Source organism: Pipistrellus kuhlii, unplaced genomic scaffold (assembly GCF_014108245.1).
Source record: "Pipistrellus kuhlii isolate mPipKuh1 unplaced genomic scaffold, mPipKuh1.p scaffold_m20_p_15, whole genome shotgun sequence".
NCBI classification, from domain to species: domain Eukaryota; kingdom Metazoa; phylum Chordata; class Mammalia; order Chiroptera; family Vespertilionidae; genus Pipistrellus; species Pipistrellus kuhlii.
In genome coordinates, this window is record NW_023425460.1 from 35,022,775 (window position 1) to 35,038,396 (window position 15,622).

The window sequence follows — 15,622 nt, forward strand, 5'->3', positions numbered from 1 at the left end:
CCAAGGCCACACAGCCATTCTGGAGGGGAGCAGAGGTTTGACCAAGGGCCTCCTTTATAGCCACTACACTTGTTCTACTTTTAAGTGAGAGTGGCACTGACACTTTTTTATTTGCTGGAAACAGATTAGGTCAAGGAGTGCGTAAGGGGCAGTAAGTAGAAATGTGAAGATTTAACACAAAGTAAACCATGTTTATGTTGTTGTTTGACCACAAAAGAAACAGTCAGCATAGGATCTTTTGATAGAGGAGTTGAAGAAAGCCTTCCCATTGAGGAAGCTGGGCCCCGGGGAAGGAAGAGATGAGGAACATAGCAGATGTGACATTTTTTGAGTCCCTGCCATGTACCAGGCATGTATTGGACCTTGTGTTGTGAGTGTGCCCATGGAACTGTTGTAAGATGAAACTGAGGTCTGGAAGCAGTGAAATGCTTTTCCCAAATACCCATAATAGCCAGTAGGGGAGGGAGTTTTGGATTCCATGTCTAGGCTTATATTCCAGAGGTTTTTTGTGTGTGAATTTTTACAACAAATAGCTCACTGAATAATCCCAAAGATAGCAATAGACAAAAATTTTAGTAACATAGCTGTAACTCTTGGCCATTTTCTTGAAGCAGAACTGCATTCCTGATAGACTTTTATCAAAAGTATCAAGAAAATGAAGCACAGTGTTTATGTCAGAAGCTGCATCGCAATAACAGTAAAACCTATACATGCCCACTTTTTTTAATAATTCCCCAAAATACCTCTTCTGGAGCCAACAACCAGGGACCCTCCTCTTAGATCTCCTCTTCTTACAACCTCTCCAGCATAGTGACCATCTTTTTCTTCTTTTAAGATCCATATCTATCTTATCCCACCTTTTTCACTCCTCTCTCCCTTTGTTATTTGAGCAGTTCAGCCATTCCCTGGTTTCTCTAGTCTTCCAACCTCAAATTCATTATCCCAGTTATCAAACAATATCCTTTAATATGAGAACCTAATCTTTTCTTAAGGCAGGTGCTAATAACACCTGTTTATATACTATATGTTATGGGGGGTGTGTATACCCATATTTAAATGTGTTTGTTATGCATGTCACACTGTAGGGGATGATATAGAAGAGTGGTTATGCCTGCATATCTGGAGTTAGACAAACATGTGTTGAAATTCCAGCTAGGCCTCTGCCATCTCCATATCTTAGTTGTTTCATCTGTAAAATGGAGATACGATGATTGCGGAGTCTACCATGCCTACCCTGATTTTATTTTGACTCTGGAAGGAGCATGAAAATAAGTTGAATAAACTATTCTGGTTCTGAAGAGAGGATTTCTCTGTTTGATAGCACCTAGGCTTTACTCTGCGCAGGTACCATAGTATTAGCACTGATTATATGTGATCATGTGAGCATCTTATATGTTAGGCTTGTGTTTACAAAAAAATGAACTCCATGAGGTCATTGCTCCCCCACTCCCTTACTTCCATGCTACCTGACACCATTGGGCACAAAATGCTGAGCAGGGACTTGCTGATGGATCTGTAAATGTAACACATCCTAGAATTGGGGCCAGTACCCATAGTGACACGTCTAAACATGATCAATGTCCCAGGAATGATGTGGATTTGGCCAGACGTTTATTTATTTATTTTTCAGACCTTTAATTGACATGTGAAGTCAGCAGTGGGTGGGAAAGAACATCTTGTAATCTGCTTCCCTGTTTCCCACAGGAAAGAACATGCTCTAATCGCCCTTATTTTTCTATGTTGTGTTGTTGCCAACTACTCAAAGGCATAATTGATGTAAAATCATGACCCATTTGTAAAAATCCATGCAATTATCTCCACTTTGTGCTTTTCTGATCTCGACTTAGCCAACACAGACTGAAGCTGGCTGGCAATGTGAATGGAGACTGGGGTTTTGCGTCAGAAGTTCTGAGATTGGATGTGAACCTCACTTTTTAGTAAAAGTGGTTTGTCTGGGCCTCTGCCCCTTAATTCTAAAATTGAGATATAATTAGACCTCTCTTGCAGGGTTATGTTCTGACCAAATGAAATTAACTCCAGTAATGAAAACTAATGGCATAGAGTAGATACTCTATAAATATTAGTTGTTATGATATGGATGCGGGGTCCTAAGAGAGGAAACCCAACTGGGAAATTGATGCTGGAGACTTCTAGTGACCTGGGCCAGGATGAATCCAAGTAAATGTTTCTAAATTAGTCACTCTTTGGAAAGGCTCTGCAGTAGACACTTTTGGCTTGTTCAGGGTTGCACAGCATAGTGGGCGTTGGCAGGATTTAAAAACCCAAGTTCAAAACCAGGCTCTGCCACTTGGGATCTGAGTGACCTTATGCATGTGAGTGAATGTAGTGTAAACAGGGCTGCTTTAAGGATGGTATCTTCCCTACGTATCACTGTGCATGAGAGATGATAATGCATACTGAGTGGTGATCGTGGAGCTTGGCTCTTCCACAACAATGCTTTTGCTGGTGCAGGACAGGAGAGGCGGGAACCAGGATGTGCAATGGGGAAGCTCTGAGAAGTAGCAGTTGGCCTTTCACAAATATCCCTGGCTCTCTAGGGGAGGTGGCAGTGTTTTCTCAGAAACAGCTTGAAAGATAGTTTAAATCCATCCACGGCCGTCCCAAAATTCACTCACGAGGCAGGCAAATCCCATGTTTGCAAAGTTGTGCTGTAATACCTAGGAGCCTACCCATATTTCTGAAGCCTCCTGAAAATCCCATGTCCCATAGAAGCATTCCTGCTTCCCAAGAAAATTAGTGAATTTGTTTGCCTTGCCCTTTTAAGATATTTAAAATATCTTGAACATATCAATGAAACGAATCGTTCTCCAAGCAGCCCTGTGCACCTGCCATTCATCCTGTGTGACTGAAGACACTTCTATTCTATTGCTCTACCATCCCGGTCCTGCTGGTTCGGTGATATTCATTATTCTGTGTTGCCTCTACCCTTCCAGTCGGTGGTAGCTGTAGTTTTTCTGGAAAATGTCAGTGCCCCACACAATCAATGGGCATAGGTGGCTCACCAGCTTGATTTCTGTTTTATGGCTGCTATAAACGATTACCAAAAACTGGGTGGCATATAAACAACAGACTCATTTCTCATAGTTCTGAAGGCTGGCAAGTTTAAGATTAAGGCACTGGCAGACTTGGTGTCTTGTAAGAACCTACATCTTGATCCATAGTTAGTTGTGTGAGGGAGGGGCAAATGAGGGTCTCACGGGCTCTGATATCATGTGTGATGGCTCCATCTCCATGACCTGATCACCTCCCCAGGGCCTCACCTCCAAATACCATCACATTGGAGATTAAATATTAACATATGAATTGGTGGGGTCAGGAAAGCAAAATTCAGTTTATTGCAATTTGTCAATGAAAATACTTCCAAAATCTTTAGGTTCCTAGACCCATATCACAGATTATTTTTAACATCCTAATCATTATAGACCACTATAGTTAAATGAAAGCATTTTATTACATCATCTCATTTACTTCTCAGTAAGAGAAGGGTAGTTATTACACATTCCATTTTTATAGAAAAATGACCCTGGAACTCCAAGAGGTTCATTACAATGCCTATAATCACATGTCTGATAATTGATTGAGCCAAAATGAAATCACAGATGTTTCAGATACCGGGACCTTACAGCTTCTTTCTTCCTCTCCTTTCTCCTTTTCTATAATATCCCTCTCCTTTCATAAAATCTCCTTTCCTTTTATGAAATTCTGGGATATTATAGAAAAGGAAGAGGCCGGTCTCTGGCTTGGGAATATTTCAGTCAATTAATTGACCTCATAATGTCCACTTGTATAAATGAAATAGGCTATGTGATATCTCGAGTCAAAGATAAAAGCTTATATACTTGTGGGAAGACTTTATAAGCTAGACTCCTAATAATATCTTGTCTAGCTTCTTCTCAGTTTCATCTTTTACTAACTTATATTAAACTCAGTTCGAAAGCAAAGGGTCCATTTTGACAGAGGAAGGGGGAAGGAAGTGTTTTGATAGTTAATTTTAAAAATTTGTTTAGGATTTCCATGGATAGTGAAGCTCTGGCATCCTGAATCTGGAACACTCAAAGTGGATTTCTAGATTTTAACATTTTATCTGTTACTAGAGGCCTGGTGCACAAAATTAGTGCACTCAAGGGGGGGTCCCTCAGCCCAGCTTATGCCCTTTTGCAGTCCGGGACCCCTTAAGGGATGTCCGCCTGCTGGCTTAGACTGGGCCTAAGCCAGCAGTGAAACATCCTTTTCACAGTCTGGAACTCTCACAGTCTAGGACCCCTCGCTCCTTACTGCCCACCTGCAGCAGAGGCAAGAGAGGCTCCCGCCACTGCTGCTGCACTCCCCAGCAGTTAGCCTGGCTTCTGAGCACTGACCACCAGGGGGTCAGTGTTGAGTGTCTACCCCCTGGTGGTCAGTGCATGTCATAGCGGCCAGTGGTTCCTCCCTTTGGTAGATTTATATATAGGATTATATTAACTGGGAGTATCCAGAAGCTCCAAAATTTTGTACTTCAGGATGAAAAATTAAATCCATATTTGTTCTTCTTTATTTCTGCACTCTACCTTTATACTATCAAGACCTCAAAAAACAATTACAACAAACAAAATAAATCAAAAATACCTAGAAGAGAAAAACACAAAAAACTTCCAAGGATTGGGTGGGCATCTCAAGAAATCTTTCCTTTCCTCAATTGTAAAAGCCAAAGCACCAAGATGAGGCTTGCAGCCATTAGTGGTTAAATATCTGGCAAAGTCACTTTGGCTTGGTGGTTCCACAGGTGATCTTCTTCATGAAGTCATCCTTGTTGAGGGCAATAAGAATTTCAGTCCTCTGTCCCTGCTCAGTTCTGACCAGGTGACCCATGTAGCTACCCTATTACTTCCGTGAGCATCCAGGTTGCATATATAAGCTGTCTGCATGATCAGTTGCCATAGGAACTCCAAGGTACTGGATTGATAAAGGCATCTGCACCTTTAGTTCAGCAGGAGCACTTACTATGTTCCATGTTCAGGGCTAAAGCTATTTACATATGCTATATTGTGTTTGACCCTCATGCTAACATGTCCATAGGTAGTATTATTAATATTTCCACTTTCCAGAAGAAATTAGGAAGGTTGAATTACCTGTTCAAAGTCCCCAACCCAAGTGGCAGAAGCAGGATTCAAATACAGGTCTGAAATCCCAACCAACGGTGCTTACGAACAAGAGAAAAATATCAGACTCTTTGAGGGTATATAACTAGAAATTTATCAAGTCCAAGCCCCTTACTGTATTTGAAGAAATAGACTCAGTGAATGAAGCATACTGATTCTTCATCTAGTGCTTCTCTGGTCAAATGCACAGTCTTTGTACCATGCTTTTCTAACTTACCACCTTTTCTCGGCCTTCCTACCATTTCCAATAGGCAGCAAAGCTTCAAGAAGTTTCCTGGCAGGGCTGGTGAAGGTGGCAGTAGAGTTATAAGTGAATTTTGACCAATGAATGTGTTGGCAAGCTCAGTACATGTCTTTCCTATAACACTTCTCCCCCCGCCCACACACACACACATACACAAGGAGAAAGCAATGAGAGGCACAGAGAGAGACTGAGGCCAAGAGAGAGACAAAGAGACACACACACACACACACACACACACACACACAGAGAGAGAGAGAGAGAGAGAGAGAGAGAGAGAGAGAGAGAGAGAGAGAGAGAGAGAGAGAGGAGTCCAGGTCTACAAAATCAACTATTTTATCTCAAATCTATTATTGTGATGTTCTTTTGGGATTATTATGTTAGGTCCCTTATAACACATTTTTATGTGCAAATCTGTTTCAAAGGAGGTTTGGCCTCAGTGTGAGTGTTGTGTTAGGTACCAGAATCACTCTTTCTAGATAAAACTACGTATCATATTAATACCATAGAATCTCTCCTACACAAAATGAGCAAACACCAGTGTGACAAACACTAAAACTTAAGACCAGTCTAGCACAGGAGATGGCTGATAGGGTGTCTTACTGGTCCCAATGCTAATGCCACAGTTTTGATTCAGACACTGAATGTGGCACCTTAGCAAAGCATTATGGGAAAATGAGCTTGAGCCGGCAGAGGTTACATAGCCCATCATGCAGAAGTTCCCTCAGTCATCCTGACGCAGCAACACCCTGGTGAGACCTATGGCTATGCATTGAGTCTTGTGGCCCCACAGTCAGAAGCCTGTTTCTTTGTTTTTGAGAAAAGAAGTATTACCTTTGAGGGAATTATGGAGGTGGAAAGGAAGAGAAAGACCTAACCATGTCAAGATTTATTTTAAATAATCTGAATAGAATTAATGAGCAAAGAAATTGGAAAAGTTAATTGTGCATCATAACAACTTGGCTGTTCCCTTTTGTTTCTTTCCTGAGGAGGAATCAATGCAGAGGCTGTGAGCAGTAACTATAGCATGAGCCTGCACAGGTAGCCATTTCTGTGAGATGAGACCGATTATTCACATTATAGTGGGCCCAGCGAGGTGCTCTAACTGGAAAAGCTTCTAAATGTCATTTTCTATAAAGGCAACAGCCAGATTTATTTCCATTATAGTCCTTCTTAGTCTCCGATTCCAAAGCAGTACCATTTGCTCCTGTGCAACAATAGAACATTGATTTCTCAAGGCTAAGAAATTGATATGAACTCCACATAGAAATATCTGCCCCGCTGATAGGCATCTTATCTGGGAAATTGGAAGTTGAGTGACATGGGATCCATACCCCTCCACAGAGAGGGACTAGCATAAGAAGCTTGGTAGTCAGATAAGCTTGGGTTCAAATTCCAGCTTCACCATTTATTTGTGGTGACTTTTCAGACTTAGAAGGCTAGTATGCACACAGAAATAGCACTTGGCATATAATAAATACTCAGAAATGTTATGTTGTGAATATTTTTGCCTTGTAGGGTACTAATAATGTTATACAATAATACCAGTAGTGTTAATTATTATCATAGGTATAAATAACTGTCATGAATATAAAGCACTAGTCACATAATTGATACTAAAAATTGCTAGTTTCTGCTTTTCTTTGCAGATTACTTTTGCCCATTTATGAATCTTAGTTTTTGTGTATTTGTGACAGAAATAGGCCCAATATGACTCAAAGCCCTCTGGTTACAATATTTTTTGGAGGTAGACTTCTCTTTCTCCTCCAAGGCAAGCCATCATCCAGAGGCAAGATAGAAATGAAAAAAATAAAGATTATGCCAGGTTACACTTGGTTATGGCAAGAATGGGAAGAAGTGAGAAGAGACAGATGTGTTTAATGGCCAATGCACTTGTCCAAAGGAATCATTTTCACTGGCCAGGAGCCCAATTAAACCTGTAAAATGGAAATACAGAAAATCAGATTAACGAGCCAGTCATTAGCAAGGAAAAGACCCAGCTAATTCTGTGTTTAGCATGATGGATTGGCCCAGAGCAAATAATTGGATGACATTCATCAAATGTAAAATAAAAGGTGTCACTGAAAGGGAAAGTGGTAATAATCTCTGGGATTTACAATGCCAGCAAATTTGCTTGTAAGGAAGAGGAAAGTTCATCAAAATAGATTAATAGTCACTAAACTTTATTCCTTCCTTGTGCGGTTGCCAGAGAGCCATGCAAAGAACAGAGAGGGAGTAGATGCCTTACCCTGGTATCCTCCCAACCTTTTGAGAACTCTGCTCCAAAGGGAAGGTGCTAGGGCTTCAATCTGAAGATCAATAAGTTCCTGTGACCATCTCAGAACTGGGCAGGCAGGGAGAGGTCTTCTCTCCATCATGGTTTAGCTACTAAACACTGGAGGAAGTCAAACTCCAAGTCTTTCTAGACAAGCAGGTTAATCACAATTCATTTTTCAGTTAGTCTATAAGTATTGACCCCTGCCCTGTGTCTGACATTTGGGGGATAAGCTCATTTACAGGTAAGGGTGCAGGTAAGGCCAAGGTCATATACTAGCCATGGCAATGAGAGCCTATGTGATGTTGAGCAAGTTAATGGACCTCTCAGCCTCAATTTTCTGAGCTGTAAAGGAAAAGTACAGTCCATACCTCTAACTTTGTATATTTTACATATAGTATGTATGTCTATCATATTAAATACATAACATATGTTTATGAGATATGGTTTATAAACTGCTTATCATAGCATCTTTCAAGTAATAAGCTTTTACTGCATGGCAGTTATTATTACTATTATTCTTTTATTACCTAGGTTTAGGGTTGGCAGATATGTTCTCATGTGTTGGTTTTATAATTTAGAGTAACACCAAATTAAACCACTAATAAGTAAATATAATAAGTAAATATGACCATACAAGGACGAATGGGGACTGTTCAGAACCAAGGATTATATTTTAATCTGTGTTTGTATGATTAAGATTTATTTTAAAAAGAAAAAAAGACTTCCTAGCAACTCATCGACCTTAATATATTAATACCCCTTCTCTAAGCCAATGATCAACAATACAGTTTCAGAACAGATGTCTTATTGGAAAAAAAAGTCCCGAAGTACAAGACATGAATGATTCTAATTAGAAAATAGAGATGTAAGGATAGCAGGGAACATCAGGGAGAAAACCAGTCTCTGCTCTTGGTTCACAGCCGAGTCTTTGCACCAAGTTTTCACGAGGTTCTGCCTTCACACTGACTCCACCATCTGCTCTACCTGGCAGCATATGGCACCTGATTTTCGGGTTTCCAATCTGTGCAGAGCCAGGCGGAGCCATGGGAGGTGCCACCTCTCAGAGTGAGAAGCGATGGGTGGATTTCAATAGAGATGTTCCACCTCTCCTGCTCTTAGCAGCTGCTGTGGAAGGGCGCCAGGTTGGGGCCAGAGTAGGAGGACTGGCCAGTCGCCAGCAAGTGCTTGGGCCTTAGTGAGAGCAGAGCATGTGGCTCCAGTAATTACCTCCTCAGTGCAGCAGCCTGGTGGCTATTGTCATCCTCCTATTTTCTCTGAACAGGCCATGTTATCGTCTCTTGGGAATATTAATTTCCCCTGAGCTAGGGTGACTGGGCCGAGAGCAGCCATCTGCAGAGCTATGCCATGTTGGCAGGACTTTTCACCAGGCCAGAGGTTCATTTCTTGGCGTGGTTTCCAGCTTTCTCTAAGATTCTATATTTTCCCAAGTGAGGTCATGACACCCAAACAGGACCCCCCCCCCCCCCCCCCCCAGCCATGCCAGCAGAATTGGGACTCAAACCCTAGATTTCTGACGTTTAAATTCAGTGTTTTCTCTAACTTTTGATGCTTTTAAGTAACTTGCTCAAGGAGAATCCATAAATATCTGCTTAATGCCTTGATTTGTAACCATAAAGGAAAAGCAATGTGCTCAGCTCAGAAGTGAGATTAATTTCAAAGTTATAAGTACTTTAAGCAGTGCTTATTTAGATCAAGAAACAAATTCCTTTGGCCATCACATCTTGGTCACAATGGATTAAACATTTTTTTAAAGAATAAATAAATCATTTGTAGAGCCCACATCAATAGCCTCTCTGTTCTCAGCTGAAAACATTTATTAGATGTGTGCATGTGTAGAGCAGTGACCAAATGCACAGTCCCTGCTCTCACAGAAAGTGCCGTCCATGAGGAAGACTATTGTCATCGCCCACTTATTCTCTAAGGGCCATGACATGGGAGCAGCTCAGGGTGATGGGAGATTGGAGGTTAAAAACCAGCAAGGGCTCAACTGGCATGACTCAATGGTTGTGCATCAACCTATGAACCAGAAGGTCATGGTTTGATTCCCAGTCAGGCAGTCAGGGCACATGCTCCGATTGCAGACTTCATCCCCAGTGTGTGTGTGTGTGTGGGGGGGGGGGGTGTAAGAGGGAGCCAATCAATGATTTTCTCTCATCATTGATGTTTCTATTTCTCTCTCCTCTTTCTTCTTCTCTGAAATAATAATAATAATCAAAAGAACTAGCAAGGGATAGTCTCTAAGAGGTTGTCACAAACCACTGTGGCTATGGATGGAGAGGCTAATAGCTTCCAATTTGTGCCATGATTCGTGCCCCATCTGACCTCTCTGTGTTTCCCCATGACCCAGGTAACAACTGGAGGAAGAGCCAGCTACTACGTGTCCTATCGAAGAGAGGCCTTCGCTCAGATAAAGCTGCCCAAGTACTCGCTGCCAAAGGTACATACCTCCTGATGTCCTGGGTCCTGCCAGACACAGCCGCAGGGAGAGGCTACCTTGTTGGGCTCTGGGAGATTAGATCCCTGTGTGGGCACCATTTGTCATTTAGCCTGACTTAGTCTCGTGGGGTTAGGCTTCTGCAGAGGTTATTAAACCTGGGTTCTGCATTCTCCTCTCAGCAGGGCACATAGGCAGAGGTTTTGATTTGCTATGACTCAAATATCCCACATAACTTTGAGTCATTCCCCAAGAGGGCTGGTGAAAGGAGCACTAGATTTGGGATCCCTTCTGAGGAGCCCTTTCTTTTGTAAGGGCCTTACTCCCAAATAGAGGGATGGACTCAGAATGGTTTAGGCAGGGGCACAGATGTTATAAGTGTGAGCGCATATAGTTTGCATAGATGAGTCACGCTACATTTTAATGCAAAATATAAATGTACTGCCTATGATTATGAGTAATGAGAAAATAATAGTTTACTATAATGTTAATAACAACTGATGGCATGGCAATTCCTCTGTTGTAAATTATAAAACTTAACTCCATGAATCCCATTTCCTGTGAACACTGGCTTTTGGGAAAAGATGAATTTTAGAACCTCTGTGTGAACATGGACAGGACAGAATTGCATCATCTAATGAGGCTACAAAGAAACAAAGTCCCATGTCAAATACAATATTACAAAGAACTGTGTTTCTAAACTGGTGCTAGGAAACATATTATTCCATAATCCCTCCTACCTCTGAGTACAGAGGTAGGAGGGATTATGGAATAAGAAGGTAGGTAATTGTCTACCCTCTTACTGTTTCTAGGCATTCATTTATTCATGTATACATATATCAATCCAGTCATCTATTTGTTCCTTCTTTTATTCAGCCATTGAACTATTCCTTCTAACATTTAAGTTTTTCCTCTGTGCCTGGCACTGAACTAAGATCTATGGATAGAGTAGTGAATAAGACAAAGCAGACACTGTCTTCATGGAGCTTATATTCTGGTAGAGAAGAGAGACACTGAACAAATAATTATAAGTGTAGAGGGTGTTATACAATAAGTATAGAAGCTCAAGGGCCATTGTGGCATAAGAGTTGGAGCTAAATACATATGAGTAGTGAGGGCAAGTTCCCTAAAGAAACTGATGTTTAAACTGATTAAAAAATAAGGAGTTAACTGTGCAAACAAGTGATGAGGAATATAATGAATTCATATACAGACCCTATTTTAAAAGAGAGAGAGAGTATAGGCCCAGTTGGTGTGCTCAGTGGTTGAGCCTCAACTCATGAACCAGGAGGTCATAATTTGATTCCTGGCCATCAGGGTGCATGCCTGGGTTTTTGGCTCTGGCCTCAGTAGGGGTCATGCAGGAGGCATCTGATTGATGATTTTCTCTCATCATTGATGTTTCTACCCTGTTTCCCTGAAAATAAGACAGTGTCTTATATTAATTTTTGCTCCCAAAGATGCGTTAGGTCTTGTTTTCAGGGGATGTCTTATTTTTCCATGAAGAAGAATACGGTACACATTTATTGTTAAATGAAAATAAAGGAAATTTATTACCTGTATACTGTATGATAGTACGGTAGTTGTCAACACAAACTGTGAATCCTACAGTATCAAGAATTATTCATTTATTCAATGACAATCATGTCACCATCTTCTGGAACATCATCATAACAATCCAATTCCTGAATTTCCTGGTGAATTTCTTGTGACTCCATTTCTTTCAGAATCAGTGGACCAAATCTCTCATGTTTAGCCTGGGGGGGGGGAGGCTTATTTTCGGGGGGATGCCTTATATTTCATTCAGAAGGAAACTTGTAAGTAGGTCTTATTTTCGGGGAAACACAGTATATCTCTCTCCCTCTCTTGGAAATCAATAAAACATAAAAATACTTAAAAATAAATTAAAAAACATAGGGAGAGAGTATGATTTATTCAACAAACTGAAACCATGTTGAGTGTGTGGATTATAGAGACTCAGGTGAGAGGCTTATGAGGTGGGCAAGGGCCACATTCAATAGTCTCAGAGACCATGGGAATCAATTTCTCATTTTTCTCTACCCTCTTTGTGATTGGCTTTTATAGGACCACTGTCTAGTTTTGTGGCTGCATGATGTACCCATCAGCTATTCTAACCCCAAGCAGGAAAGAGGCGTGCCTGTCTGGAGAATTATGGACAAGGACACTCATAATTATACTTTTTCCAAAGGAGAAGGATTCCTCACAGGAACCAGATGATTTCCCTATATGGGCCTAAAAAAAAGTGTTTCAGGAACTTTCCAAACCATCATCCAATGCAGGGTGTATTTTGTCTGTGTATGCTTTCCTATTTTATGTATTTTTAACCTTCTCAGGATAAACAAACAGATCTCTGCTCTGGGCAGTGTGGTTGTAGGTGGGGACAAATTAACTCTGGAATTGATCACAATCCTAGAACACTCCATTAATTATTAGCAAACACCTGGCCATTTATTGTGGTGGAGACCCATCCATGAGGCCCCTTGTGTAGAACTTCATACAGAGCAGCTTCTCATTAATATGAGGGTGGCTTTGAAAATAGCTGGATGGTTATCTATCCTCTTTATTAGCTGACACTGCCCCAGATTTTTCCTAAGAGGTGAAGACAGAGGGGGTGGAGGGAGATTGGTTCTTCCCATTGTTTACAAATGGAAATGGCTTTTAGGCAAATTGCTGCTTTTCATGAGTCCTGAGGCTGTGGCTGGGCCTCCTTTAAAACAAGAACAGAACAGCTCTCTTCAACACTGCCCTATCCTCTCCTTCCAGCCTGCCTGTTCACACTTGCTTGCCTGGGGCAGTTCTGGCTTTGGAGTGCTTTGCAGAGAATAAAATGAATGCCTTTAATGATAAGCAGCACTCTCAGTAGTAGCAACCTCATACCCAGTCCTCCAAACCCAGTCCTCCAAACCCAGCCCAATAGGCATGAGAAGCACAACAGAGGGCAGGGAAGAAGATGAAGGGGAGTCATGGTGGTTTCGGGAAAATATGACAGAGTTTATGAGCAGAAGCCCTGAGCTCTCATTTCAATTCTGTAGTACACTCATCCACAAGGCCAGGTCTTCTCATCTGTGAATTGGGCATCATCACACTATCTGACAAAGTTGTGGGGATTCAACAAATGGATCATTGTTGGTAAAGTGGAAAGTGCTGGCGACTCTAAGCAATAATTGTGACCCAAGGGGAAATACAGTAGATGCTCTTGACCTGGGTGGAGATCTGTGTTCCTTGTTGGGTCATATCCCAGCCTATCCTTGGACTTAGAGTTACCTGAGGCCCTCACTTTACCACTCTGACTCTAATACACCCTCTTTTGATGCTGAGTTTATTATTAACTTATTATACTTATAGTCATTTATACAAGAGAAAATTTTGATTTTGTGTCTGTCTGTATGAGGGACTCAGTTTGTTGTTAGTGGCAATGTTGACCTTTACCTGAGGCCTGTGGCTTTAGAAAACAGCAATATTTAAGAAAGTCCCCACCCTTTTGTGTTCTTGGACATGACTTACTACAAAGATCTCCCCTTTTCCAATGCCTTAATAAGATGCTGGTGTCCCAGAGTTTACTTTTGACCATACCCAATTCCTACTCTTTGTCTCATAAATGATTAGCTGAACTGTTTGTCCAATCTGTACCAAATGCTTGCTAATTTCACTTTGCCAACTTACATTCATCTTTTTTTCTTCCCTCAGGCTCCTAAACTTTGACCCACTCTTGAGCATATGTGAGCATTGGGACTCAGAACAACCCCTCTTAACAGCCACCCCTGAAAATTACAGATTCTAAGGAGAACAATTTTCTGTCTCACTTCCCACCCCAGTTTTGGTAGCCTTGATGTACTTTTCCTTGTAAAAGTAATTCTTTTAAAAATATACATTTTTATTGATTTCAGTGAGGAAGGAAGAGGAAGAAAGCAATAGAAACATCAATAATGAGAGAGAATCATTGATCAGCTACTTCCTGCATATCCTATACTTGGGATCTACTTCCTGCATACCCTATACTGGGGATCAAGCCCACAATCCAGGCATGTGCCCTGACCAGAGATTGAACTGTGACCTCCTAGTACCTAGGTTGATGCTCAATCACTGAACCATGCTGGCTGAGCTAAAAGTAATTTATTTCTGCCGTCACTCTGAGATGCTTACATAAGTTATGGTCATAGTATTGCAATAGTCTTTTGCAATAAAGTATCCTTTTACCTTAGTCTAGGTATATTTCCATTTGGCAGTAAAGTACAGTTAATTGTGTTTTGAATAATAAGAGAGAAGAGAGGGAAATATGGTTTAGAAAATTTATTATAATTATAATGGCAATGATATTAACCTTTTCCTTAATTTCCTCAGGAAAATTTTTCTTAATTTCTACATTTCCCCAAATGCTGATTTATTCTTCTTTGCTGTATCACAGCCACACTTCTTAAAGAATTATCTGTAGTTCTAACCTCTTTCCTCACTTGCTTTTCACTCTTCAACTCATGGCCGGTTGTCCTCTGCTCCCCCACCTCCTTCCCATTATTTCATAAAAAACCTAGCCATTGCTACCAGTGACTGCCTATGGGCTATCCCCCCCCCCCCCCCCCCCCCCCCCCCCCCCCCCGGCAAATGTAGCTCTTTGTCTTTTGATACTTCTCTTTATAATTTGACAATGTTTAGGGGTGATTCATACTTCATACTCCTCCCTTTGTTCTTATTTACTTCTGATTTCCTTTCCTAAATCCCCTTCCCCTTGTCACCCTTTAAATGCTGATGCTTCTCAATTATTTTTTTTTTACATTCTGCATGGTTTCCATGTGACCTCATTGCTTTTCTTCTTGTTGGTAATTCCTATGTCCACAGCCTCAGTCCATATCTCTCCACTGACCTCTGAACTCTAACTCCAACTGCCTATTCAGAGTATAATACATGTCCTTAATAGTTTCATTTAACAACTCCTCAACTGAGCTCAGAGTTTCTACCCTGTATCCCTTATATCTCATTCTTTTTCCATGTTTACTTACTCCATTTATTCATCCAGTAGACTTTTGTTAAATGTGTGCCTTTGCTAGATACTCTGATAAGCACTAGAAATAAAGTGATAAATAAGAGAGTCATAGTTTCTGACCTCTGGGAGTTTATAATCTAACTAGAGGCCCGATGCACAAAAGTTGTGTAAGAGTAGGTCTTCCTTCTCTCAGCTGCTGGTATAGGCTTTCTCTGGCACCCAGGACTCAGGCTTCCCTTGCAACCCCAGCTTCATCTGGAAGGTAGTCTGGAAGAATGGAGGGATGTCTGGTCTAATTAGCATATTCTGCTTTTATTATAATAGATGAAATAGATATCAAACAAATAATTATACAAATACTATTTAATGATAATGATATTTAATTATCATTTTAATGACTAAAATTCAGGGGATTTTGTAAGTCAGATATCTGAGATATTAAAGATATGTCCTTCTCCCTTATCCCTTGTAGATTCTACCTCTTTAATAT

The 15,622-nt window shown here is 40.9% G+C and overlaps 1 protein-coding gene across 2 annotated transcripts in view; it reads left to right on the forward strand.

Annotated features, from left to right (window-relative positions):
- SORCS3 (sortilin related VPS10 domain containing receptor 3) overlaps nucleotides 1-15,622 on the forward strand; it is a 481,307-nt gene that overhangs the window by 367,903 nt on the left and 97,782 nt on the right. For both annotated transcript variants that reach the window (XM_036438956.2, XM_036438955.2), the window contains exon 8: nucleotides 10,047-10,136. In XM_036438956.2, the coding sequence (XP_036294849.1) occupies nucleotides 10,047-10,136 (90 nt within the window). The remainder of the gene's footprint in view (nucleotides 1-10,046; nucleotides 10,137-15,622) is intronic.